The sequence below is a fragment of the Corvus hawaiiensis genome, chromosome 5, assembly GCF_020740725.1.
Source record: "Corvus hawaiiensis isolate bCorHaw1 chromosome 5, bCorHaw1.pri.cur, whole genome shotgun sequence".
Lineage (NCBI taxonomy): Eukaryota > Metazoa > Chordata > Aves > Passeriformes > Corvidae > Corvus > Corvus hawaiiensis.
This window is the reverse complement of record NC_063217.1, coordinates 48,578,341-48,604,492: the sequence shown is the minus strand read 5'-3', so window position 1 is coordinate 48,604,492 and position 26,152 is coordinate 48,578,341. Positions and strand designations below refer to the sequence as shown.

At 42.9% G+C, this 26,152-nt stretch overlaps 1 protein-coding gene across 2 annotated transcripts; it reads left to right on the top strand.

The window, feature by feature from the left end:
* Nucleotides 1-975: 975 nt before the first annotated feature.
* TMEM154 (transmembrane protein 154) lies at nt 976-20,245 on the top strand. Of its 2 annotated transcripts, none has more exons than XM_048303345.1 (6): nt 976-1,183; nt 9,411-9,719; nt 11,449-11,476; nt 12,647-12,732; nt 14,167-14,227; nt 17,986-20,245. In XM_048303345.1, exons 1-6 carry the CDS (start codon nt 1,117-1,119, stop codon nt 17,999-18,001), a joined length of 567 nt encoding a protein of 188 aa, XP_048159302.1. In that variant the 5' UTR covers nt 976-1,116; the 3' UTR covers nt 18,002-20,245. The 2 variants fall into 2 exon arrangements, with proteins under 2 accessions (XP_048159302.1, XP_048159303.1); XM_048303346.1 differs by lacking the exon at nt 976-1,183 and adding an exon at nt 4,673-4,916.
* The last annotated feature ends 5,907 nt before the right edge of the window (nt 20,246-26,152 follow it).

Below are 26,152 nucleotides of genomic sequence, written 5' to 3'. Positions count from 1 at the left end.
TTGGGTACATGTATGGTTTAGATCCAGATCCAAATCCTGGGCTCTGGGTAGGCACACTCTATATAGAAAGAAGATTTTAAATGTTTGGTTTAATTTTTAAGTCCTCCACTGCTCTTACCCAGCAACAGGCGATGTGTGGAAGCCCCTGGCCAGCCCTCACGTGTTTCTAAATGGTGGAGAGTGATGGGGTGGTGGGAACAGAGGACAGGGCAGTGTTTGGGGGGGGCAACAGCTAAGGTCTGCTCACCCAGACAGAGACAGCCAAGGGGAAGCGAAAATCAGCAGGAGTGAGGAAGGGAGGCAGGATTACCTGCCCCTTGCCACCTCCATCAACCATGGCCCTGTGGACCCCCACGCCAGGCCCTGCCTCCTGGTGGGAATTGAAACCTTCTGTCCCCTGTCATCTACAGCCATCATCACACTGGTGTCTAAGCACTTTCTAGCTAAGCCACCTGCTCATAACAGAAACTGATGTGGTTTTCTGCTTTTTCCTCTTCCTCAGCACGAGCCAGCCCAGAATACTCAGTTTCAGACTGCTAAGAGAGTCAGCCATTCATCCCATTTGCTGAAGACAGCCCACTTGGGGGTTGCCTTTTGGGACTGTAAGTGCATGCAGTCTCCCAGCTGAATGGGGGGAGAATTACAGCTTGAAAACCAAGGCAAGAGGGGACGCACTATTGAAATTTTCTTGCTCAACCACCCTGAAAAATGACCTAAACCCTTCCTGCTAACATACATACATGAAGTTTTGTGTCTGATTGGTATTTGTATGATCTGTGGCACTGTGTGTAGATGAAGATAGAAGGTAGTAAAGTCAGGAGTGAAAGGAGAAGAGAGCGGGAGCTCCCTCACCTACAGCATAAAGGTGCTTCAGCCAAGTGCGTGCCTGAAGAGCAACTTCTGTTTTTTTTTTTTCTTCTGCTTTCTTTTGCAATCATTGCTCGCTTGACAGGCCCAGACGGAATTACATCACTTCCTAAAACCCATCAAAGAGAGTCCATCTCCTGAAGAAATGCAGCTCAGATGCTCCCCGGCAGGAAGCAGGAAATGTAGATGTTCGGGTGCAGCAGGGAGCCTGCCTGAGTGCCCCTCAGGTGGCAGCGCTGCCGGGGCAGCATGCGGAGCGCCGCTCTCATCTCCCTGCTCTCTGCCCTGGCGCTGGCTGGAGGATCTGCCGGCGATGGTGAGTAAGAAAGCGCCTTTCGCCTGCCGAGGTGGGACCGCGTGTCTTGCCTGCAGCAATAGGACCAAGTTGGAGGGCAACACCCTCCAAACTGAGCACTGGGAGGAGATCTGTGGGGACTTGCTCTCTGCTGCTTTTTGCTGTGTTTACTCTCTCTGTTTTCAGTTGCCTGTCGTTTTCAAAGCTTTGACTTTTTTTTCCTCAGACCTATCCCCGAACAGCAGCAAACAAATCCTACAATTCCTACATTTCCTAAATTGCAGGTGTGTAGAGAACCGGAGTTTCCATGTTGACCTATCAGGCATTTTGCTTCTAATTTTAGTTATTTGTTGAACTTTTTAAACTCCACACCCATACCATCAGTGTTTAATAGCAAAGTTAAAGGCAGAGCACTGCTTCCATTCAAAAGGTGACTGCCGATTTCCGCAGTCCCGGTGCACTGAAACTGGTTTAACAAAGGAACAGCCGGTTCCGGAGGCAAATATTTTGAATTCTCAGCTGCAGAACAAAGTGGCCGGCACCATGGACTTAGGTCCTGACCCTCTGAAGGGAAGAACCATGAGTGGAGAAGCCACTTGTGACAAAATGCTGAGGCGCTGGGGTGTCGTTGTAGAGGCTCTCTCCTGTTTGCCGGGGTCATTGGTTGCACTGGCATTTTGGCAGCCAGCGACCGAACATGACAGGCAGCTCTTGGAGTGAAACCTTGCCAAGGTGGTGTTACATGCCTTTCGGTGTCAAAGAAATCCCTGCCAAAGTGCCTCGGTACGGACTAGAAGTATTTGCTGCCTCCGTGCTGCTGCAGCGAGCGGGAGCTCTACAGAAGGCGGGGAAAGAAGATGGTCACTCTCAGATATCACTGGACTGTTCTTAATGTCCTAAAATGCACTGCTGGAATCGGTTTGGTGTGGACGCTTTTCCCCTGAAAAGCAGTACTATAAGCAGGGTGTAGAGCTGGGCTGCAGGCTCCTGGCATGCTGTTGAGCTGCTTGCGCTTAGGAGACTTGCTTAGCTGTAAGAGCGAGCTAAGCGAGGTATAAAATGGTTTGGGTTTGGCTGTGTTACTACAGCCCTGCTGCATTGCAGACACTTAAGGAAAATATGCTGCGAGCATTGAATGTAGCTCAGAATCAAAGCGGTCAGGGGAACAAAAATCCTGCCATGGGGCAGAGCAAAACAGAGGTCCCAGGGAAAGGGAGGAGTACAATGAAGGCAATGCAGAGTGATCAGGCTCCTGCTTCCTTAGCTCGTGTGCAGGGTACTGAGAGCTACTATTTCATCACCATGCCCCCGTGGGCGGGGGACGCCTTAGTCCCGGGGCTCCTCAGCCTCGGTGCCCCCCTGCCCTTCTCTGCAATGGGCATTAGAGGCTGCAGGAAGCACCAGGCAGATGTCACATGCCAGGTGCCCCAACCCACTCCCCACTGCCTTCAGAGCCTTCCTATCAGTAGGTCCACCTTTAAATTCTGGTTGATTTTGGAAGGGTTCCTCTTTGGGAGTGACTCAGTCCTGCCAGAGCCCTCCCCAAGCCTTGTCATCTCTGACTCTACAGAGCCAATCCACAGTCACAGGGGAAGGGGAGGAGAGCACCCCATACAAAGGTGGCTTTTGCTTATGCAACCACCCTCAAAATGTACCTGGGGGCGTACTCTGACTGCAAGGATGGGACAGGGAAGTTGTGAACTTGGGCCTTGGGGGTCAAATTAAACTGCTGGGGGGAAAGTTTATGTAGGACTTACGTACCCCACGGGCACTGGTGGGTCAGGAACCCCTCTGCTGAGAGCAGCTTCCCAGGGAGTTCCTTCGTTCTCACTCTTCCTTGCTCACAGATCAACAGGGCAGGACCTTTAAGGGAGCTTTTTTTACCCTCTGCCAGACATAGTCTTCACCTTTTAAGTGGTCTACTGTCTAGAGACCATTCACAAAATAGGCAAACAGAGTATGATTAAATCTTGCAGCACAGACAGATTAAAGTCTTTATAAGTCCTGTTCCCATACCATGCCAGAGCCTCGTAAAAGCCTAGCCTTGCCATTTGGATTATGATTTATGGATGGTTTTCTTCCTGCTACGCTACAATCACTCTAATCCAGTATCTCTGAGAGCATTCCTGAGGTCTCAGCTGTGGATGCTGGCCTTCTCCCAGCTCCTTACTGAGGGGATGTTGGGGTTTGCACCAGTTCCCTTCCCCTTGCTTTAATGCAGTCAGGAAGCCCTACAGGTAACAGTGTAGGGCATCACCCCTATTGTAGACCCAGAGCTCAGCCTTGCAGCAGCCCTGAAGACCTACCTAGGTGTGTGTGCTGACCCTAGTAACAAGCATTAAGAACCTTACTACAGCTTATAGGAACAGACTCTGACCCTCCAGTCATTTCCCAGGCCATGCTATCTTGCACTGTGTTCGGTGAAACACATGGAAAATTGCAGCATCAGTGGTCTGAAATAGGGAGCAAGAAAATGTGTGAGGGAGAGGATCAGTAAAACATGTAAGATCTCCAAGTGGAAGAGCTGGGATAGTTGCAGGTAGTGCTTTATTTTGTCTGTGTCTCTGTGCTATTGTTTTGAATTGTCATTCAAAGAAACACTACTATCAGAGATCCAGATATTCAGCAGCTTGTACCCTGAGCACAGACAGCAACTCTGTCCTTGGCAGAGAAGTGCCTTTTAGGCTGCCTCCCCTACAAAGCCAAGGTCTCTAAGGGAGCAGTAGTTTTGACCTGTTCCCTCCCTGAATAATGAACTGAGAATGGATTTGAACCCGTTACAGTCACCTTTTAAAATTTTCTAGCACAGCAACAATCTAAGGAATTACAGAGAGGATTTGCTACACTTTCTCTTTCCAAAGTGCAGTGTCCTAAAAAGCAGACGAAAAATCCTTTCTACTGAACACATCGATTTCTCCTATGTATTTACTACTATTCCTCCCTTTTATCCACACACATGAACCATCACTGTTTTATTCAAGTGCTTCAGGGACATTTCAGAAAATCTCTCATTTACATCAGCAAGATTGTATACTAATTTTCAGTCAGTGACACCAGTCTCTTTTCCCTCAAGAGATTTTACTATAGCTGGAAAGCCTCTGGAGCTTTTGAATCTTTAATTTCAGGGTCCTCCTGAGAGCAAGGAGCAGAGAGATTTGCATCACAGTGAGGTCACACGGGTATCACAGATGCAGAGCTAGAAGGCCATCAGATTAAGTAGAAGCAACTAAATGCACAAATTGGTCTGGAAAGCCTTTAGTATTGAGGGTGAGAAATGAGACTACAGGTTCACAGTTGGACTCTAAGATGTGACTAAATTTGCAACACTGGCTGTTAATGCAGCACTTCAGCTGGATAGAAATACAGAGAGGAAAAGCAGTTTCCATCTTGTATAAATGAGCTTAAACAGTTGTTTCCTCTCTCAGGTTATACCTAGATAACGCTTTCTAAGCACCTCGTTTTAATAGGATCTTGTCTACAGATTAGCCACCCTGAAATGCTTGTGCTCCCTCATCAGAGGAACTTATGCTCCCAACAGCTAGCCTGCAGGCTTTTAAGGATTCCTCTTCCAGCCAGACTGACAGGCAAGACCTGCCACAACAGGCAGCTGGGCAAGCCCTGGCCATGGAAAGGAACAGCCCTTCTTACAGCAACCTGAAATGTGGGGAGAGGAACAGTGCAGGGATGAGCCAAGCAATACATGAGAGAATCATACAGACCATGTGGAGTGGTATGACTGTACCACCAAAGCAAGGTGTGTATGGAGCAGAATGATATAGGATATGGTGACTTTATTCCAGCTTTATAGCCTTGTTCTGTCACCTGCCCATGAGCCTTCCTTTCACTGCATTTTTATAGCTTATGGTAAAGTCTGGAGAAACAAAAATTTTCCTTTCAAACTAGTAAGCCTGGCTATCCCAGTGACATAGCTCTCGCTTTTTCTCTATCTCATTGCTTTTTATTCTGTCCGTAGGCACTATAGTGTAATTTGGAAAATTCCCTTGAGAGAGCCCAGTCTTTGAGTCTGATGGCAAGGCAGCAGAGAGACCAATGCTTCTACAACAGAACTGAATGTGCTGACTGCCAGCTATTTTCCTGTGCTATTTTCCTTTGCCTTGCATCCAAGTGAATTCAGAAACCTGTTTGCCTGCTTACTTCATCAGGAAGCCCATATCACCACCTCTGTGTGCTGCAGCACAAACCTCAGAGGAAGAAATGCTGCAACAACAGAAATGTTGTTTGATTGAGATGTCATTTTTTGGACTCCAATCTGTTGGTATGTTCAACTGCCTCTGTCTCCCATGAAAAGCAGGTTTAGGAGCACCTCCAAAACTCAAGCAAAGTCCATCAGTGACCTAAGCATATTTTTAAAGTAGAAAATATTGAGTAATACCTTATACTGTGGTATCTGCATACAGGGACATAGCTTTTTCATAATTTGTAAGAACTGTTAATTGGACCTTTTATGAGATGCTGCTAATGCTTGCTCAAGCATTTTGGTTCCTTGAGTACCAGATCCTCTAATATCTCAGTTGTGGAAACCTGAGAACTTCCTGCCTTCCACCTCCAGCTTTTTAGCTTCCAGTTCCAGCTGTGTCCACCTTCCCATCAGGATGGGATGCAGCTGCATGCCAGCCCCTCTCCCTTCTGCTCTTGAAAGCATGGGAAGTGGCAATACAGGCTGGGCTGAAGCTGTGGTGTGTTCCCATCCACTTCCCTTAACATGGGAAGAAGTCACCAGCATTCATGCCCCAGGTGGTCCAGACAAAGGTGAAGCTGATGTGGTTGTTGTATGAGCATTTGCTCCTTGGACAAGATGTGCAGAGAGATGAATATGGATGTTGGACTGTAGCCAACAGCATGAGGCTGAGCTCAACAGGAGAAAGGGCACAGGCTTTGCAAAGTCAAGGAGATATCTCTATGGTCACGTATGACTTGCTCTTTGTTGCACTCCACTGGCCTTGCTTTTCCGTCCTGAATGTCATGCTGTATTGTAGTCAGATTCCCATTTGCAGGGAGCTAGTAGATCTCTGCAAGATGAAACCACAGCACAGCTGACAAGACATTTCATGGTACGCATTATCACTGCAAATCTGGCGTGGAGAAAATGTATGAACAGCACCTCACAAAATCTCCAATTTTCAGATGCTCTTCTGCCCTGCTCCAAACCTTGTAATGCCCAGCTTTAATTCACCCCACAAAACAGCCACTGGGGCCAGCTGCAACACAGCCCACTTGCTATTCTGAGCACTTTAAATTGAAACACTATGAAAAATAGCAACTATCTTGAGGTCAATCACGTGTGTCTCATGTGGCCTGGGTGGGTAGCTCTGGCAAGCACTACAGCTGCACCAGGAAGCCTGAGCCCGACACTCCCTGCTGGACTGGAGGCACAAATCCTTCCCTGGTGCAAGCCACTGGGCCAACACAGGTGCAGGCTGTGCTTTCCTACTGTGTAAAAAGGGTGATGTGTGGGTGGCCTGAGAGTGAGAACAACTGCTGGGTGACAGGTGAGGCATCCCTTGAGGCCGAACTCTGCTCCTCAGAGGGGATGGGGGAGCGGGATGTGTTGGGGCAGCAGGTAAAATGCAGGAAATAAGAGCAATATCCTTGCAAGAACACTGTGCAATTGGCTACCCTTTTGCTGAAAGATGTATTTAATCCAGTCAGAGAAAAGATCTCTGTAAGAGGAAATGGTGTTCCCAGAGAGATGCCGTTTTGTCCCTGGAATTATGCAAAGTGAACAAAAATATGTCAAAAATATGAAGCAAGGTCATTCTCTGTGATTTGCCATTTTCTTTGCCTAGAGACTAGAAAAGGTAATTCTATTTCACACAGAGACAAATGATTTGAAGTCTGTTTCATAGTTCAAAACCAGGCAAAGTAGCAGAGATACTGGAAAAGTCTCTCTCAGAAATCAAGCACAGCATACTCTGCAGCTGAAAGTTTATCACTGCAGTTAATGAGGTGTGACTGTTTGCTTTGCTTTAAAGCCACACCATGCTTTAGACATTTGAAAAATCCATTTTAGCTCTACGAGTAAATGAAAAGTAAGGTATTTTCTCCACACCCTTTCCCTATTTTAAGCAACAGGCTTGTCCCTCTTGATATATCAAATGTGGCAGGCAATAGGTTTCAAGGGCGATGGCTAGAGGAGGAAAATGAAACAATGTCATTGAAGAGGCTCGCTGAGGCTGCAGTGGCCCATCAGCTCTGCCTGTGGCACAGTCCATCATGCCACAGTCTGCAGCACAGACATCGCTAGTGCTGCCTCGCCGCGCTGTACAACAGCAATTGAAATGGAGTGGCTGCAGGCACTGGGAACTACAAACTACCTTGGAAAAGAAAAGTCAAACGGCCAAACTAATAGGGGTGAGGAGCTCTTCCTCCTGTCCTCTGCGATAAGATTAAGGACAGCCAGCAGATCACGGGAAGGCATGGAGCAGCACACACCTAGGGGTCATTACCTGCAAGGGAGGCAGAGAATGTTTTGCTCTTGACTGAAATACTGAATACAGAAGAGAGACTATTGATACAAAGTGCTTTGCCACAGAAAAGATACCATTTTCATTGTCCTATTGTGGTGCAGAGTCTGGTGACCTTCACAGTATTACATTAAGTATTCAAATTCTTCCCTAGTTTTCAGGAAAGGATGAAACAATCAGATGCCTGTGTGATATGTGCAGCATAAAATCTAGATAAAACACTGCTGTCACACTCAAATCATTTTATTCATCTGAAATTGGGTTTCCTTGAATACAGTCTCATGAAATACTCATCTCCTCTTTGAGACAAATCTGGTGGGAGAGGAGATGCTGCAGAGTGGATTAAGCAAGAGATAGCGCTCTAATCCCAGTTTTCCTCTCTCACTTGGCATCCCTGAGAAGGACAGCATCCCCGTCCTTCTGATTTCTCATTTGTAAAATGGAGATGATAACTGCTCATCTCTCAGGGCCATTATGAAGATTAATGTGTTTACAAAAGCATTTAAAATGCTAAGTACTTTTGGTTCCAGTCCTGTGAGATTGGAAATGCCAGCACTGAGGTGCTGAAAACCTTAAGCTCTTGCTAACTCTAGTGGAAACTCTGGCTGCCCAGCACTTTACAAGAACGAGGAGAAACATGTAATTGCAAAAGTCATGAAATCCCATCCTGCTTTATTGCATAAAATGAGATATGCACTGTGCCAGCATTGTATCTGAAAGGGCAGATAACACAAAAAACCCATAGTTTAATTTCATGCCAAGAAAATTATTGAAGGTTTTGCTGTTGTAATTCATCTAAAGACTGATTCTTGCACTTTTGGCTACAACAGGATTTTTGGTGTCAGTATAGAATACTCTATCAGCCCAGAATTTGCTGTACTTCTTTTAAGCTTTTAAACTCTATGACAGTCAATAGACTCTTACCTAGACACACAAAAAGCACTTGTGTCACTATTACCAACAGCCAATTTTAGCCATTCTTCTTGCAAAATGCATGAAAAGTGAAACCAGAACTGAGATCAGAGCTCAAAACCCCCACTCTTAGCACTTATGGGGAATACTCAGCACTGATGCTTTGCCACACACTCCTTCAGCCAGCCTGTAGGATCAGACAGAGGAACAGCTAATTGGACCTGTATGCAGTAAAGTCCCCATGTTACTACCACCTCTTCTGGTCCATGCGGAAGTGGAAGGCAGCAGCTTTTGCATCCTTCAGACTTCCTTTCGTCAATTCTGTTTTTCACAGTAAGACAAATTTAACAGATTTGAGAAAGGCACAGAAACAGGGAGATGAGTGAACCAAAGAAATTGGTGAACCAGGGATAATGGTCTCCCTGAAGGCAGTACCTAACTCCTTGGGTAAGGGGAGGGATGAATGTACCAAGACTGAGACACAAAACAGGCTGGTGTGGTTTACTGAGAAGTAGAATAATTTCACATGAGAGCAAGACCGATTGCCAACCTGCAGGAAAATAAGTCTGTTTGTGCAAGGCAGCTCTGTGCAGATAGATGACACATGCTGACGTGTCCCAGTAAAAGTCAGAAGAACGTGGTCATGACTTGTAAGATTTTGTGACAAATTTGAGATCTAATTTTACATCCGATGCTCAAGACTTCAAATCTGTGTGTATGGGGCATCTGGTGTTTTGTTTTTTTTTTTTAATACATCAAATGGGAAGTAAATACTAAAGCTGTACACTGTGACTCACTGATAGTACTAATGAAACCCATAAAATGTTAAGTTGTCCTCATATATTTGGCAGGCCCTGGAACCGATGGATCAGGAGACGGATTGGTGATATTACCCACTTTTACAACAACACACCTTCCTGCTACGGGTCCTTCGACTGTGGATGACCATGAGCCAGTACTTGTAACAGCAAGCACTACTGAAAGCAGCTTTGAAACACAGAGTTCTCCAAGTACTGAACTGAATGCTGTGAATGATGAGGACAGCCTAGAAGCAGCAGAACAGTCTATCTTGATATATGTTGTCCCTGTGGTGTTGCTGGTCCTGCTGATCTTGATCATATTTTTTGTAATGCATCATAAAAGGAAAAAGTCTAAGCAAGGTATATTTGTCTTCTTGTGCATCAAAAGGCTATTTTCAGGATGTGTTCAACATTAACAGAACATTATTTTGAGCCATGGGGTGCCACATTTAGAATGCCCTTCTCTGATTGTAGTTGCACATTTGACAAGTAAGAGAGGGATCCTCCCCAGCCAGCAGTACCTGGTCATGGACCTCTCCTTGGGCAGGAGCTACTTCTGCTTCTTGGCAATTCCTGCTCATGCTGCCACACCCATGGGAGCCCTGGCACCAATCTCTGGCTCCTGGAAATGCTGAGAATGCTCAGGGATGTAACTGTGGCTGCAAATGCTTGTTCTGTCTTTCTGCTCAACAACTTTACGCAAGGTGAAATTAATGCTTCTATAGCCCATAGTGCCCACAAGGTAAAGCTGCTTGGAGCTTCAACAAAATAAGAACAAGCAAAACCATTTTAAGGAACAATTTTAAGGGATCCTGATTCCATAAGTTGGTGGCTGCTATGAAGACATCACAGCAAATGAGCTAGGTCAGACTGCCTGGGTGCTGCAGTAGGGTGAGCAATGCTTCAGGAAGGTGCCATTATCTGTTAACAAAGGAATTGGTAACTTGGAGTGTCAGGCCACAGAAAACAAAGTGAGGTGTCATATTAAAACCACATAGTTGGTAAGTGAAATCCTGAAATAGTCATATCAGTGTCTCTACATGGTCAGAGTGCAGCTCTAAGCTCATCAGCCTGCAGACAGTGCAACACATTCAACACAGATTTTAAGTCAAGTTTTCAGGGCATTTTTAGGCTGCATTTGCCTGATCACTGGGTTTCCCTCTAACAAAATCTGAATTTGCAACCAGACACCCAGTTGTCTGCTTGTTTCTGGATGACTGAAATGCAGGTACACTCTTCAGAGGGTTAGGAAATGTGGTGCCTTTCAGGAACACGATCTTGGGATCTCATGCCCCATGCCAACTGCTTGGACCTGGAATTTTGAGCATCCTCAAGGTCAAGGCTGGGGCAGATGGCTCTGTGGTTCTGGGGTGGCTCTGCAGTCTGGGAATGTGCTGGAACAACTGGGAGGTATCACCCACTGGCAACAATGAATTAAAAATAAGGTGATTTAAGACAGGTTTTTCAGTCACTTGATTCCTGGAGGTAAAGATATTTATCAGAATTATGTCTGTGACACCATTGCTTTCCCCATCTTTACTTTGTCTTGGAGTCACAAGTAGCATTGGATCCCTTTTGACATCTGGCTAGTTCAGCTTCATTTGCCTAAGATCAAATTTGCCATGCAGTCCAACTCCTCCCCACCCTTCTCCCCATGAGTGGCTCCCAGAGTCTCCAGACAGAGCTGGATTGCCTGAGTGTAATCTGTAGCAAAATGTCCCGATGCTTCCAGTAAACAATTTTTTTTCAGAGGTGGTTCCTTTTCAGGATACCATTTCCCTCAGCACATCTGTTTTGCTGAGGGAAGTGTGCATCTGCCCTGTCCTGCCCACTGCAACACCAACACTGGGCTTCCTCCTAGTGTGGCTGAGCTAATAACGAGCTGCTTTTAGATTCGAAATAATGGGGTCCTCTGAAAATTACAAACAGGATAAGATGCTTTGTCTTTCATCTGCAATTTAGTTTTTATGCCTTTTGAAAATGCAACCTATTTTACTTGACCCTATTCAAGGCTTGCAGTCTGGACCTTGTAAATACAATGGAGTATATATCATGCAGAATTATGAACACCAATTCTCTTCTTTTCCAGATGAGCTGGGAAGTGAAAATGTGAAAAGGTAAATTTTATGAATACCATTCTTTTTTTAAAAAAAATTCTTTTACTCTAACCTTTGTCTCCTTCACTATCTCTTTTAATTTAGCTGTACACTAAACATCATTGCCTTTTGCCATCAATTGAACTAGCTATCTCAACAGGTGGCTAAAGTGTGACTTCAGTACCCGGCTGAAGGTTTAAGACTAGAGCAGGAGAACAAGACTTAGTGGTGACTGAGGCAAGGGCTGCTCCATAGACACCCACAGCCCACAGCCCTTGCTACGCCTGCTCTTAGGCACCTCCTGCTCCACCAGCCACAAGAGGTACAAGGTGCCCCATGAGCCAAGGGGATCAGTTCCCAGGCTCATCACAGGCTTTTACAATTTAGAACAAGCTCTGTGTCTTGCTCCCCTGTTTTTCAAGTTTGTCTTCTTACTCAGAGGTGAGGCAAAAAGGCTTGCCTGGCTGCCCCAGGAGCAATGCCTTAGCTGCTTGGAAAACAAGACAGAAGCTGCATGGCTCATATCAGAGTGATAATTTTTATTGGTACCTTTTACTGAGCTCCATCTTGCTAATCAATGCTGAAAGTTCATGAATTGGCTCTACGAGAAAAAAAAAGGTTTTCTTGCTAAAAATATTTTTTCTATCATATGACTGCAGGAATGATAAGCAAAAGGGAGCTAAGCAGAGACATTTAAATAAATGCAGCTACTCCACTCCTGACCTTTCCTTTTGAAGTCACTGCACATGTCAGTCACAGATATGATGAAACTTTAGGCCTTCAGCTTTTAACACTGGAGCAATGGCACTTCTGTCACGTGTTCCAGGACGGCAGGAACAAATTTTTTTTTTAGTTTTCTATTTACAGCAGGGAGAGTTTTTAAGAAGCTGCAGTGACCCTGTGCTCTGGCATGCCCCTGGCTGCACTATCTGAGTCCCTCTGCGTGTTATGTCTCAGCTGGCCCTACCTCTGCCCAGGACTGGCATCTCAGCGCCGCTCCCTCGCATGTTTGTGGCCCCTTGGTTCACACCCACTGGGCTGACATCTTCTCAGATTACTAGGCTAGGATGGCTTTCCACAGCTAATACATGTGTCTGGAATTATAAGAGAGTCATACAAAATCACTACATTGTAAATTGTTCGAATTAAGCATTTTGTGTAATGGTTTTTTGCCCCCTCTCTTCTCTCAAGTCCTATTTTTGAAGAAGACACGCCCTCTGTTATGGAGATAGAAATGGAAGAGCTTGATAAATGGATGAACAGCATGAACAAAAATGGTACACGGTAACCCCTCTACTCCATCCTCCCTCTCTTGCCTGCTGACATAGATCCCATGTATAGGAAATCAATGGAAGGTGTTTTGTATGCATATCACTGCTTTTCCTACAACATTTTTAGTTGCGCTCTTGACTCCCTCCTACTAAAATAACTGAACAAATGTCAGGGATAGAATTTTTCAGAGGAGTATTTTAGTTTGTGTGGGAGTTTATTTTTAATATGTGATGGAAACTCATAAATGTTTTCAGTTTTCAGTAGACATTTCTATTAAACACACTTATAGCTGTGAATGTTATTTGTATTTTTAAATACATATTTTTAATGCTAAATACTGGTTTCTCTGAAGTATCTAGTCCTTTCAGTCTCCAGAATTTCTACAGTTTTGTGCTCCACATTGAGGCATTGTAGAAGAAATATGTATTTGCTCATAGTTCAGACCACCATTTATTTAAAATTGCTGCCAGGAACCTCTGAATATGTCCTTCCCCTCCCTTGCAAAGCTATCAGCCCATGGAGCAATTAGAACATACACTAACTACCAGCAGCTGCATCTTTAGCTCCCTTCTCAGTTACTTCTAAGTATCTTGCATTTTACCCCCCATTTTTCTCCCAGGTGAATTCCCCAGTCAAAATCTCTAAGGGGTCTTCATTGTCCTCAAGAAGTTGCAGGTTGTTGGTAAGCCATGAGTTAACCAAGGCCTGATTTGGAACGATGAACAGCTTTTCACTGGCCAGGAAATGCTGAAACACTGGTATTTTTTTCATTCCTGGTCCCTTGCCTTCTATCCAAATGGCTCATTTGCCTGACCTACTAGGCATGCTTTGTTTTTCAGGACATAAAGCTCTTTGGAGCATTTCTTTGCATTAGCACAGTGCTCCACATGATGGGGTTTTGACCTTCGCGGTCTGTAAGCTCTTGTAGAAAACATGTGCTAAGTGGCAGTAGTGAAAGAGAGGCATTAAGTGTATTGCATGGGAAAAAAGTGGTGTAAAATATAGTTTAAAATTTTGTGGAGAGAAGGAAACAAATATTTTACATACTTTTTTTGTGTGTGTGTGTGTTAGCGTTCCCTAAACTCCAGCCCCAAATTCCCAGCAGGACTATAAAGCATAGGTGCAACTGCCAGCAGTGGAAGATGAGCAAACAACCCTCCCTGTGGCAGTGTGTAGATGACAGTCCTCGAAAGTAGCTGATTTGTATAGGTGTACATAGACAACTGGAATATATGTAATAAATAAATTATGGCAACACCTACCAAAGGGAAGGAGATGTAAGATTTATGCTATGGGGACTGTGCAGATAAAAGGGTGCAGAAGTGCATCTGCAGATCATTATTCTAGAGTGACTGCATGATAAAAGTTGATACATTTTTTAAATAAATGTAGAACAACTGCCAAGTGTAACTATAGTCTTGTTTCTTACCCTTTTCCAGGTGACTGTGAATGTTTGCCTACTGTAAGAGAAGAAGAAAAAGAATCAATTGCCAACCCGAGGTACATTAATTCATTATATTATTTGAAGAAATATTGTCAATGTCATTAAAAAATAATCTAATTTTTTTGTAAGTAATTATAGAATTATTCTTTGGTCAATCTAAGTTTTAAAATTTTTATATATAGGGACCTTGACTTCAACTTAAACTAAAGGCTTGACACGCTTATTTCTAAACAGGTCTCTTCCTGTAAACTGCACTTCTAAATAATCTTATGCCTTACAAAGTGGTGAAAGACAGACAACCAGATTGCACAGATGGAGTTTCACTCACTGATCAGACTTTAATCACAGTTTCCCAAGGTGTTAATACAAGCATTCAGCATAGCTTCCTTGGCACTCTTCACCACAGGCACCCAGTTCCCCTCTGCCACCTGGTGCCTATAGGTTCTTGGGAACCACTACCAGATGTTTTGGCTGGAGCTGTGACCTGACAGACAGGGACTTGTCTGACTCCAAGAAAAAAACAAGAATGAGAACCACGAAGGACCTTTCTGGTGCCCCCCTGCAGCACTCCCCCAGAGCTGGCACTAGTTGATAGTCCAAGCAGAGATCCCAGTGGGATGCAAAACCGCAATCCTGACAGCTTGTAAATTTAAAATCTTTCTGGTTGGTTTCCTCAGGATTTTGCCCAGAACTCCTAAACCCCTCGCAATTTTCCCTAATTAAAAATTCTAGTTCCAGCTGGAAACAAGAGGCTGTACGTTGCCCTTGCCTGCACCCTTGTGTTGCAGCTGCATTTTGAGGAGTGGGCAAAGCAGCTGCTCTGTGCCAGGTTATGATAACAAACAAACCATCCTGTGTGCCAAGAAAATCCCTGGTGCAGCAGAAGCAGTGATGCAATCAGGCAAGGCCAGGAGCAGGGAGACGACCTAGGTCTTCTGCTTCCCATGGCATCAGAGAATTCAGCTGAACATGCCACTCTGGCAGAATTTCACCTCCCACTGCAGACTTGTCATAATATTCCAATCCTCTTTTCTGAGTTTCCTTTCTCAGGAGTAAAATAGGGATGTTAAATCACCACTGCTGCAGAGTTTGCTACTCAGTTGCTCCAAAGTTGCAGTTTCAGAGAAACCTTTGGATGGGGCTTGTCACCTACAGCCACTTGTATTTAAAAGGTTTCTTTTTACATCTGTTACAAGTGAAATCGTTGTTGTTGTAGTTCAGCTCTGTTTGAAAAAAAGAGGCTTAGTTCCTAGGTTCCAGATGAAAGCAAGCACATTAATTTTACCCTTAGAAACTGGAAAATATCCTGGATTTGTTAGCCATCTGGGTCTTCCCTTCCTGCCACTAGATGATAACCCAGAGGGGGGAAAATTGTTAAGGAGAGGCAGCTGCACAGCAGTTCTCTAAAAGCAGATTTGCTGAGCCTACCACTGACTATAGCAGGGAGTATAGGACAAAGAATGCTTGAGCCATAGGCTAACACCAGCAGAAGTCATACTACACAACACCACCCTTAGCATTGCTGACTTTCAAAATCTTTAACAATTCATTTTAAGGGAAAAAAATCATCATGACCTACCAGCTTGAGCTGACATTTTAAATACCATCCTTGTTAAAGGAGTTTTTGTACTGGATTTGCATTAAGCCCATCAGAAGAAGGGGGTTTTGCTCCTGGCTATCAAAAGGCATCTTTGAGCTACACCCTACCTCAAGCTCCCCACCTGTAAAACAGAGTTATTTTAGAGCACTACAGTGAGGCTTAAGCCTTGATACAAAAAAGCAACCCTGTTCAGATAAGTATGCTTCAGTCAGAGCAAAGGCACACAGATTATTTAAGCAAATTTTCTTGTGAATGGTATCTTAGAATCAGACTAGATTAGAGAAATTTATGCCCTTAAATTGTTGAAAGGCAAACAAATGCAAATAAAAATAGGAGATTTATCTCTAAAACATTCAGAGCTGCTCATACAAAGGATATTAGTTGAACACAAAGTGCAAGAATATTAGATTCCATTTAAGATTCTGAAAGACTGCTTTGTTTGGGCAAAATTCTTCTAAAATTAAGGTAATTTCTTTTTTAGATTTTATTGATATTTCAGTATGGGAAACATCTTGAGGGTACACTGAACAGAGATGGTATTTTTTTGCTTCACAAGGATGCTGAGGGGGAGTTCATCAAGACCCAAATGTCTTGAACTATGAATGATTTTGATATAATTTTGAAAACATATGAGACAAAACATTTCAATAATGACACTTTGACATTTCCAGAATTAAAGTTGTTCCAAAACTGCTCTTCAGATTAAGTGAATTTTTAATATAAAAATTTTTGAAAGTTTAAAGAACAGAATGGTGTGGTGGTAAAATATTTCTAAGTTGAGTGTTTCCCTTACCCCAAGGCTACTTCAAATTTAATTTAATGTGAAATTTTGAAATATGCTTCATTTCCATGTGGAAAGATATTTGAAGTGGTGGGATTTCTGGGTAAACAAACAAAAAATTGCTTCCTATTTATTTCCAATTGAATCTTGTCAATCCAAGATCTGCTGCTTTTCCCAACCAAATTCTTAGATGAATAAATAATGTCAGAAAGATAATTACATACAGATAAATAGACATTTTCAGCAGCTCTTTTGAGCAAGGAAAGTGAAAGACTAAGAAGTAAAATGAAACAAAGCTATGATTATGGCAAAATGTGTACTCATGAGCATCAAGGCTGCACGTTTGTGCACAGGAGGCAAGATACGATAGCCTGGGCTCCCTGGGAGGTGGGGTCCCCTACCTTGGCTTTGTAGGCTAAGTTACAAACATACGTATATGCACATATTCAAAATTTACATACAATTTTCAAAAGACATATTTGAAATAAAAACTCTTGCCTTTGAAACCTAGTGCTAGAATCCTGATTGTGCCTGAGCACAGAATTGCAAAGCCTCTCCAGCTGCCCTGGGCCAGGGCTCCTATCCCATGCATGCAGGAGGGAGCAGGCAGTGGGTGCAGGGTCAGCAGGTGAGGGATGATCTTCTGTGGTGCACAAGGGGGTAGAGACCAATCTCTGCTCCAGGGACCTTTACTTTCCCAGAAAAAGAAATGCAGCCTGTCCCCTTCACAGCATGGGTCATTTGAGGGTGTGGAGTACAAGCAATGCCCATAAGCTTTATCACCTAAGAGGTTTGGCTTATCTTGGGTGCTGCTGGGTACCCTCCTAGTCTTTCTGTCTGAGAAAGGATGACTCCTTCTTGTGGAGAGATGTTTTGGGTGGCTGCTAAGTCGGTACACAAAGAAGTACTGCATTCCCAGGATGTGCCTCAATTTGGCAAGAGACTTAAGAAAACCTGTAAAATATTACAAGTGGCCCTTTTAGCTTCAGAGGTGGTTTAAAACCTTGATGTTATCCCTGCTGACTGAAATCAAATCAGCCAATATAAGATGTCACATTTTTAACATTGGCATGAGCCAAACGTTATTAAGGAAGTGCTAGGGAGCAAGCCACTTGGGCAGAAACCAGTGGGACAAAGAGAAAACGCACCTGTTATGAGGTCAGATGTAAACCAAAAATTCCAAAGTTATCCTCAGCTGTGGAAAGAGGGCCAGGAGCAGGAGAAAGGCTGTGCTGGGCTGCCACAAACCATCAGACAGGAATCAGAGCAGCCCTTGCTGCCAGCATTGGTTCATCCATTGCATGAGTGACAGATTTATTTTCTGGTAACACCTTCTCATGAACTCTAGAGATAGTCTTGCATGTTATTTCCTTCTGAGACAACTAACCCAACAGTGTGACACTGGTGTTTTTTTCTTTTCCTTGTGTACACAGTGATGGTGAATCATGAAGTCCTCAGAACAGCAAAGAACTGGCTAAAAGGAAGCAGCACACAAGCTCATTATCTCCCAGATATTGGAAAGACTGGATTTAAATATAATTCCTCTCAAAAGGCCAGGGAAGCAAATGCTTTTGTTGTGTCCTGCTTTATATGGTCTTCAGAAAGGAAACATCACCAAGGGAAAAGAAGACAAGAAAAAGGAGAAAAAAATGAAAAGAAAAAAAGAAAAGCACTGTAGCAAGATCAAGGACTGATTTAAATTCTTTTTGCAATGAGATTCACCACAAATCAAGAGAAACCTCTTTTCTACCCTGGCTAAAAGTTCTCAAAGTAGTCCATGTTTCTGTCTGGCTCTGCAGTTGTGTATTGTGCAGCACTTAAAACCAATTCTGTTCCAGGCTTCGTGGGTTTCTTTGTTTTGTTTTGGGTTTGTGGGTGTTTGTTGCAGTGTCCATAATTCTGGACTGCCCTGGTTTGGTGAATGTGAAGCTCATTCCTATGCAGTGTTTATTTCTCAATTTTCTTTTTCTGAACGGTGCACTGATTTGCACAGGACTGCTGCTGGGGAGGTACCAGGCTAGGACTGACAGACCAGCTCTGAGGACAGACAGCAGCTGAAAAGCCTCTCAAAGGAATAGCCAGAAGTGACTGCAACCCAGCGACTGCATGGACTCTGCAGAGTGCTTTTTGATTTTCAGATTAAAGGCACTGTAGAAGTGAAAAGTATTATTTTGAGACTGCCTTTCAGTTTGTTATCTCCACAGATGAGTGCCCTGGGATAGCTCTCCCCATGTAACTCTCCTCCCTGCCCAGGGCTGTTCTCTAACCACCTACTTCGGGAATATTCAACTTAAAAACATTTATTTTTTTAAAAAAATGACTGAGGTTGAAAAATTGAACAATTCAGTACTCACAGTTCAGTACTCACATTAAATACAGGTTTAGATAAGTATGTTATGCATAACTACTTGGTCAAGAGGTTTGCTGCTGCTTCTGTTTTTAAATACTGAGCCTGCAATATCTGAAAGACATGGACTTCCAAGTGTGCCTGGTCACCTTTAGTTACAATGAAAAAAATCAGACTCCTGGGATACCTGAAGGTGGGAATATGAATGTTGTAACTGTGTCCCTTGATTTTAGATAGCATATCTCTTAGGGATGTAGCTTAAATATGTAACACACATAAAAGTGGATCCTTGTCTGGGCAAAGCTTCTCTTGCCTGATTTAAAATAGCAAATTCATATCCTACCATATCTTATATCCTACCTATCCTCATCTTCTATTTAAATATGTAATGCCTTCCCACTCAATACATGTTTAATATGATCAGGTTTTTTTGCCTGCAAATAATTCACTGATATGTTACTATGCATAGCTTGATTAAAGAGAGAAAACAAACGCCTCAAGCCTCCGTGATGCCGTCTAAGTATCACTAACAGCTGACAAATACAGAGGATGGTTCAGCTTTTTAAATACTTAAAGACATGTCAAAATACAGAAGGAAAAAGATGTTTAGAGCTAACCATATTCATTCATTACTGAATTTGACTTGATTAGTAATTTCCTCAAAGAATAAAAGATTTCTTCATTGTTTCAAAACAATTTATTGCAAATATTTGATTTAGTAGATGAGTGATGGTAAATAAACTTTCCCTGCTTGGATGATTTTTAACTTTGAAAAAAGTGTTTTAAGTTCATCTTTCACAACTATTTTTTTAAATGTTTCCACTATTTCCTGACAGTGGACCCATCCTGTAGAATATTGGTTTAAAAGAATGCAGTCACAAGGGGAAGAAAAAGTGCAAGATTGAAATTTAGAAAATTTTTGAAAATGGAAGTAGATATTTTCCGGTAGCAGGTTTGTTGGCAACTTCTTTCCAACAGACAAAAATGTTTTGCTCAGATTTCCTACAATTTGCAAAGCAGTAACCTGAAGATGCCCAAAACAGAGAGACTGTTTTTTTAATGGTTCAAGATAAAAGGCTGTATTTTAAGACCATTACCAGCCATGTGGTTGGAGGGCAGTCAGTGGGACCTAGCAGTTCACAACACCAGTGTCCAGTGGTGACTCTCACCACACCTTGCTCCAGTCCACACAGCTCTGTGTCCAACAGCCACTGCCTTCTCCCTGGAGAGAGCTGAAGCACAGCTGGACATGAAGAATAGGAGTCCTTGCCTTTCATAGTTTATTTTTTTTGCTTTTGAAAATTAACCAACTCCCAAAGGTGACTCAGTTCTGGCACACTGGTGATCCATCACCCTGTCCGAGCCACACATTGATAATAGTGCAATGCACTCACTCAGTTTGCTGTGGCGTTTGAAAAGAGCCTGTGTTGTGCATGTTGATGGTTTGGGATTAATGTTAACTCTAGATGGTCCTTCTGCCAGATAAAAAGCTGTACAGCTCCACACAAGTTTCTCAGAGATTAAGTTTCACTTATATATTTTATTTCTCAAGTTTACCTTGAGAGAATGTATTTTCTGTAAACTTATGCCATTAAGCATTAATTCTTATTCCAGTGTTCATGATTAATCAATCTCTACATAAAGCTTTAAAATAATTTTTTTCCAGAACTAATGTCTAGGTTAGAGCTTTATAATTATTCATGGTATGTCACTTACCCTCTCTAAATTCTGGCACGCTAGAGAATTTATTTGCCTCTTCAGGAACTTTTCTAGGCATTTAAAAATACAAAATAATGCTTTGGGCACTTCCTTGGCCAAAGGAAGTTTTCTCTATCTGCTGATTTTTAGAAGTACCAACTTAATATGTGCTGTGTTACTATTGAAAAATACGCCATTCCATCAAATCTCACCTGTCGTCAGGTCCTGTTCTCCCTGTGTGAAACAGACCAAGGGTCAAGTAATTTGCACTTCAGTATAGTTATGGATATTTCCAATAGATTCCCTCAGTACTAGACAAATATAATTTTCAGCATTTCTGTTCTCCCTGAACATTTTTACATGATTTTTATTCTTCCCCTAGCCCTACACTATGGAGGGGATCACTCATTCATCTGATTCCTCAGCCCAGCTCTGCACTGCTCCGTTTCACCCCACTGGTCTCTCTGATCACAATTTTCACACTGAGGTCTGCATTTGCCATGGCCACTGCCCAGCACCCACTCACTCGCTTACAGCCAAGCCTTTCTGTGAACACCAGGTTCAGTGGTGCAGCTTCACCATGGACACTGCTTTGGTCCCTCTCCTCCCTCACCCCGTTTGGTATTTCCCCCTTCTGCTTGCTCATGTGCCCCTTGCTCTCCTGTTTGTTTTACACTTGTCATCACTTCCTGGTCATTTCCTTTTGCACAGTTTTGCCTCAGCATTTTAATTTTGTAGGTGGATTGAATTACAGGGGATTTAGAACATTTCACACCTACATTAATACAGGCAAAACATTATAATATTCCAGTTCATGAGTATTAACTGTACACCTTCTGTTGATGTATCTTTATTTTTCCTAAATCATTCACACAGTTAGGTCCTCTAACCCACAAAATAAAAAGGAGAACAACCAGACAGCACATAAGACAGCAGCAGACTCTAAAAATTTTTTTTCACCATGCACTACACAGTATTTAAGCCTCTGTGGTAATATCCTCATCATTAGCCTGATCTGAGCCAACCCATCTCACCATCATCTTGGAACATCTGCCAGTAACTTGTAACTCAAGTTATCTCCCTCAGTAGAAAATGAGAAAAATATGGAAACAGGAAGTGTCTCTCACTACCTATTGTTCTAAAATGTTTCACAAATGTGATGATCCCTAAGGAACTGCTACCTCTTCTTCCATTTCCTTCAATAATTTCAATAGTTATCCAGCACTTCAAGAGAATTTGACATCTAATTTACAGTATGAGGCCTTTTTATCCTGCAGAAAAGCTACAAATCCAAAGGAGGATTTGTTTGAGAAATACAAAGGTAATAAGAAGGGTAATTAAGAACCAACATCTCTCCTAGATATGCTAAAACCCAGTATCTGAACAAAATAGAAACAACTCCTGCATAAAGTTACAAACATAAGGTTGCTGACATTACCAGCAGCTAATTAATTCCATAAGAGTCTTGCACTTGTAAAGCACATAATCCTAGCATCAACCTCAGCAAAAAGGAACATTCTTTTAGTTTCTAGATAATTATAAGTTATAGATTTGTAGATAACTCTTGCTCTGAGATTAAAATAAATAATATTTTTTGTAATGCTAAACTCATTGGGGTACTCTAAAATGAACTTTTGTTAACTTTCTTATGTGAGACTGCTGTATACTCAACTGTTTTATCAAATAAAATGTTCCAAATTATTTTGTCATGTAAATATTTGAAAATCTCAGTATTACTTAATTGTATATAAGAGTTTGAGATTTTAAACAACTTGTTCAAATAATGTTTTTAGTGTCTAAAGGTTCTGTTTTTTCCATAGTTCTGGTAATCCACTCAAGTCTATGGATGCTAATTACTTGTTATTGATGTCACAATTACTAAAGCCTTAGAAGATGTACACAGCTGTATATGGTATGTAGCTATCTTACTCTCGTCAGCTCTCTAAAATGCAGGCAAAGCAAAAAAACACCAACAACAAACAAACGCTGCCTTATATTTCATTATATTTTTGTTGGGATGTTTCAGATTGTTTATATTAATAGACCAATTCTGACTCCAGGGAAACCAGTGAATTACTCCCATGCTTTGTTCTTGGGTGACTGTTGCCATCTTTCTTTAATGATCAATCATTTCTCAGGTTATTTCAGTTAAAACACTCAAATGGGAGTCTCCAAGTTGATAGACCTGCTAAAGTAATTTTCAGTGAATTTAAGGGAAAAGGAAGGGGAAAAAAAGATGAAAAAGAGAGATGTATTTCCAAATAGAGATTTAGAAAAGATTAAAAAAGTAAAGCATTACTTTCATCTATTTTTGCAACAATTTCATTAGAGAGGTGTATAATGGCCTGGGGGTATCCAGAAAGTTCGAGACAGTGTTTATTCTGTTTAATGCTTTTCATGTTCAAACAACCTCAGTACGAGAGCATCCTAGCAATGACCAGACAGAAAGTAGTCACCTCTTTCTCTCTCTCTCTTTCCTAAACAGCACATCAGCAAGACACTTGTCTAAGGTACAGACTTAGAAATCTGCATTTTGGGTCAATGCTTGTCTAGTTCTCAAGGGAGGTGCAAAAGAGGACTTGACTACAAAGTCCCAGGAAGTGTTGTGACACCTTGGGGAGTACCACAGAGTCACTCCCCTGTCCCCAGGCACTCGTTCTTGCCCCACTCTGCCCCTTCCAGTATCATCATGCTGAGCCACAGAGCAGGGGCTCCTCAAATGTGCACTTAAAAGAAGGCTGGAAGGAGTTGTGGGAGAACTGGTTTGGCGGGGGTTTGAGAGGCGAGCAAGGGACACATCCTGCACCAACATTATCAGCAACATACATGGAAACACACCCCAAGCACTAACTCTCTGCTTTGGCTTTAAGAATGGTTTAAGCTGTACTTTCCGTGGATATCAGTGACAAGAAAACAGCACCAGCATGGTGTGACACCACAGCAAAAGGCAGCACCGGCTACAGACTCCCATGCCCTTCCAACGAGGTTGCTTCAGGTCTGGTTTTGTACTGGATCAGTTCTCTGGCCTTATTTCGAGTGGGATCTCACAAGCCCAGTAAACTATTATAAACAGGTGAATTATGCACCAAAGCAGCGTCTTTCCAGACAGTGGCTGGAATCTTGCCCAGCTCTCAGAAAAGGAGCAATTTTGGGTGCCCAGCTCTCAGTAAAGGAGCATTTTTGGTTTGCTGGGGTCTCTCCCAGGCGTACCTCGGCTCAGGGCACCCACTTTGCTCTGCCAGATGCCTCCAGCTCCGGTCCGAAACGCTACTGTGACTGCCACCCCCAGGAGGCAGTCCTGACCTGCAGCTGCAGGAGCGCGTCTCCTACATCGAACCGGGACTCGCACGACGGCGAGAAGGAGCCCGGGGCTGGGGCAGCTTGCCCAGGCAGCAGTGCCTGCAGCACAGGGACAGGAGAGGGGAAATGTTCTTTCCCCAGGACACACTGGATTACCCGCTCTGCTCCCTAGGGTTTGGCCCAGGGTCGGTACCAACCGAGTGAAGCCAAGGGGTACCCAACACTTTGTGGGGAGCAGCGCTGCCCTTCACTCTGGGGCTCGCTGCCGCTGTGGGGCTGCTGTGAGGGTGATCACCCCAGGGGAGGAGGCTGCTCGGTGCCACAGCCAGAGGAAAACTCTTCCCAAGAGGGGGTCACCCACAGAGCAGACGTACACGGGAGCATGTGGTTTTGACTCCCACAGCACACCAGAGTAGTATAATCTTCAGCCTGACCTTTTCAGCCTGACTAGTCACGCAGACCAGTCCAAATTATACAAGAATATTCTTGTTAAAGCATTGGAAATTGTACATACAGTTTGTATTTTGACCATTTTCCTCAAGCAGGACTTCTCTCCAGTATAGATTGCAAAGCTGGACCTGATTCTTTAACTGCAGCATTTACTTTCCCGATACATTAACTTAAATAAATCCTAATAATATTTTGTAGCAAAATAGGAGCAGTTTAAGAAAGAACAAAAAGATACAAATCTTTTGCTGCCGGGAATAAATATAAGCATTTTCTTTGGAAAAAATAAATACTTCTTATCCACTAGGCTGTATGGTGTTCATATAGGAAGTTAAAGCAGAAGAAATCACAGAGCAACTTCCAGGAGCAGGTTTATGTAAGAAGCCTTGTTTCTTCCAGTCACTATACAGCCAGACCTATCAAAGAGGTCTGTCTTTATTCAGAGGGAAAATAGGACTCATGCAATAGTAAAGTGGAAATCTTTCTGGAAGTGGCTCATCCAGGGTTTGGATGACAATGCTACAGGGGTACAATAGCAATGGTATAGGTGCAATGAGCTTCACTGCCCGGGGAGCTGTGACCGCCAGAGTATGCAGATAAAAGGGGTAATGAAGGAGAAATAATTAAGTGGATATATAATAAGGAGTTTATAACCCTAGAGGAAAAACAAGGATTTGTACAGCCATGCATTACTTGGATTCACAGAAGAGATTTATTTTTAGAAAACATATGAACAATAAAAGGCCTCTTTGCCGAAATTAAAATACTAAGGTTAACTGCACTGCTAACACTTAATTTAATCATAGAAAATTCTTTCCAGTTTTCAGTGTTGTGAACAGCTTTGTAGGAAAACTGGAAAATATAAGAGCAGAACTTGTCCACTCATAAAAGACCATAGTCTAAAAAGGCCAGATCCTTGTGTTACCTCACTTGAGCCAAATCACTGAACTGAAAGCACAAACCAGAAGGAGGCATGAATCAAAGTATTATCCTTGTGCATTCCAGGAGCACAGGAAGAGCTGAGGTCTGGGGGAGGACTCGTAGGTTCAGGCAGGCAGCACACTAAACTAGCTCCTCTCTGTTTTATTTATTTTGCAAAGAGTGCATCTATTCTGTGAACACAAGATTAATCACAGGACCCTCAAGTTATTGCTATTTATGGATATGCACGTTAGCAAAGAATACTACCAACCTCAAACTCCTCCCCCAGTTTTTGATGAAGAGTTATTTATCTATTAATAATTAGGTTTAATGCTCCCATATACCAGACTTCAGAACTTGTTTACACCACTTCATGCCAAAGCTTCAAATGCATTAAAAGGCAAGTTCATTATTTTTGATTTATAATTATCTATGACAAGACAGATCTTAGACAAGAGCAGAAGAGAGCGGGAAATTATCTACTCATCCTCTGTTTATGCAACTACTACAAAGAGGCATGTGATGGCTTTGGCCTCAATCCAGCTACCATTCATCTCTATAGGACTCTTTTAATGACTATCATGCAAGAATCATGAAGCCCTTTTTTATCTTCAGCTAACTCAGGTGTAGAGAGGCCATCGCTCTCAGTCTACAGAGATTCCAGGATGGTGCCTCATGGCCAATGAGCTATCAAGTGACAGAACAAAACATTTTGTTGATATATGGCATTATTGTTCTCCTGAAAATAAATTTTCCTGTAGCCTCGGTGATTCATTTCCCTCCCATCCCCATGTTATTAAGTATCAACTGGGAAAGTCAACTACATTTACGTAGCTGGGAAACCTAAGCCAAAAAAAAACCCCAAACCAAAAAAAGCAATCAAAAAT